This window comes from Suricata suricatta, chromosome 13 (genome assembly GCF_006229205.1).
Source record: "Suricata suricatta isolate VVHF042 chromosome 13, meerkat_22Aug2017_6uvM2_HiC, whole genome shotgun sequence".
Taxonomy (NCBI): domain Eukaryota; kingdom Metazoa; phylum Chordata; class Mammalia; order Carnivora; family Herpestidae; genus Suricata; species Suricata suricatta.
In genome coordinates, this window is record NC_043712.1 from 11,804,191 (window position 1) to 11,806,646 (window position 2,456).

Sequence of the window (2,456 nt, forward strand, 5' to 3'; positions counted from 1 at the left end):
GTGTGGTTTTGATTTGTGTTTCCCTGATGATGAGTGATGTTGAGCATCGTTTCATGTGCCTGTAGGACATCTGGATGTCCTCTTTGGAGAGGTGTTTGTTTATGTCTTCTGCCCATTTCTTCACTAGGTTATTTGTTTTGTGGGTGTGGAGTTTGGTGAGTTCCTTGTAGATTTTGTATACTAGCCCTTTATCTGATATGTCATTTGCAACTATCTTTTCCCATTACATTGGTTGCCTATTAGTTTTCTTGATTGTTTCCTTTGCAGTGCAGAAGCTTTTTATCTTGATGAGGTCCCAAGAGTTCAGTTTTGCTATCATTTCCCTTGCTTTTGGGGATGTGTTGAGTAGGAAATTGCTGTGGTTGAGGTCAAGGAGGTTGTTTCCTACTTTCTCCTCGAGGGTTTTGATGATCTCATGTCTCACATTCAGGTCCTTCAGCCATTTTGAGTTTAGTTTCTTCTCAAAGCTAGAACAAACTATTCTCAAATTCGTATGGAACCACAAAAGACCTCAAATACCCAAAGCCATATTGAAGAAGATAACCAAAATTGGAGGCATCACAATCCTAGACTTTAGCCTCTACTACAAAGCTGTCATCATCAAGACAGTATGGTATTGGCACAAAAACAGACACATAGACCAATGGAATAGAATAGAGAACCCTGAACTGGGCCCACATATGTACGAACAATTAATTTTTGACAAAGCAGGAAAGAGTTTCTAATGGAAAAAAGACTGCCTTTTTAGCAGGTGGTGCTGGAGAACTGGACAGCAACATGCAGAAGAATGAAACTAGACCACTTTCTTACGCCATACAGAAAAATAGACAAGCCTGATTTTAAATTACCCATAGAAATTGAAGAGATTCCCAACTAACAAAAGCAATCTCAAAGGAATAGAACAGAATTTCAGGATCCATATGTTCTGATTTCAAATCTTACTGAAAAACTACAATAATCAAGCTAGTATGGTATAGGCATGAAGATTGATATAGGCCAAAAGAACAGAGTTGAAAGTCCAGGAGTAATCCCCTCAAATCTATATCCAGCTGAATTTTGTAAGGTGCCAGGATAAATCGATGGGGGAAATACATATCTTTTAAATAAATGGCTCTGGGAAAACTGAATATCTACGTGCAAAAGAATGACATTGAACCCTTTTTTTTGTGTTAAATACACAAAATTAACTTAAAATAGACAATAATACATTGAAAGAGCAAACCACATCATGAAAACAGTCCTTGATATGTACATTTAGCAAAGGACTAAAGGGTAGAATATACAAAGAATTTTTATAAATTAATGTTAAAAATGCAGACAACTCATAAAACAGCAGCAAAAGATGGGGAATAGGTACTTTACAAGAGAAACTACCCAAATGATCAGTAAGTATAGGCAAAAGATGTGAACTACATGAGTTATCAGACAAATGCAAATTAAAGCCACTGCACACTATTTCTATATACCCCCAAGAATGTGTACAGTGGAAAAGATGGAGAGTATAAGTGTTGGTGAGAAAGTGGACCACAGTTTTCCATCTGTTACAGAAATGACTGTAATTGGTACAGCACTTTATCGAACTTTCTGGTATTATCTATTAATGCTGAAAATATACATACTTCGTGGTCCCCAAATCCCTTTCTCTGGTATATATACAAGTCCCAAACTGGAAACAACCCAAATGTCAGTCAAAACTAGAATGGATGGATATATTAAGATTGTATAGACACATTTGAAAATTAGAAAGCCTTTAGACTGATTTAGCTATAACTAAATTGAATAAAACGTGGAATACAAAAGAGTGCTTATTGTATGCCTATATAAGGTTCAAAAATGTCCAAACTGGACAATGATGCTACAGACTGAGATAATGGCAATAAAGTAATCTGGTTAAAGACCTTGTTTTCAAGCTGTGCATGTCTGAGATTAGGTCTTAGGGCAGCAGTTTACTTGATCTCTCTGGGCTTTGGTTTGCTTTCTAAATAAAATATTAGTGCCCGAATAAGAGGCTTGTAGGGTCTATTAAATAAGTGATACACTGAAATGCTTAATTAATGTTAGCTGTGACAGACATCATTCAATAGGCAAGGAGTTTGGTCACTTCTGTATTCTTCACACTTTAAATAAATGAAGCTTGGTGGTAATAAGAAAATTCATGTGAGTTTATGTTAATATCAGTACCAGATAAAGAGACTTATTGAAAAAAGAGATGGGAGATAAGAAAAGCTCTTAAAGCCCAGAGAAGTGGGCTCAAAAGTCTCACAAACGTGCAGTGAACGTCATAGGAGATCTTGGGGTTTTCTTATAAAACATTAATACACAGAATTCAGAGAACTGGTGGGGGAAAAATCAGGTGAAGAAAAAGATGAGAGGAAACGTAAATTAGATTAAGACGAAGAATGGGGTCAGCAGTAAGAGCTGTCCAAGTCACAACTTTTAAAGGAGACATGTTTCTA

The 2,456-nt window shown here is 36.3% G+C and overlaps 1 protein-coding gene across 1 annotated transcript in view; it reads right to left on the reverse strand.

Annotated features, from left to right (window-relative positions):
- LOC115276553 (olfactory receptor 1Q1-like) overlaps window positions 1-2,456 on the reverse strand; it is a 26,403-nt gene that overhangs the window by 22,911 nt on the left and 1,036 nt on the right. Inside the window, exon 2 of the mRNA XM_029920583.1 lies at window position 1,157. Coding sequence (XP_029776443.1) covers window position 1,157 — 1 coding nt within the window. The remainder of the gene's footprint in view (window positions 1-1,156; window positions 1,158-2,456) is intronic.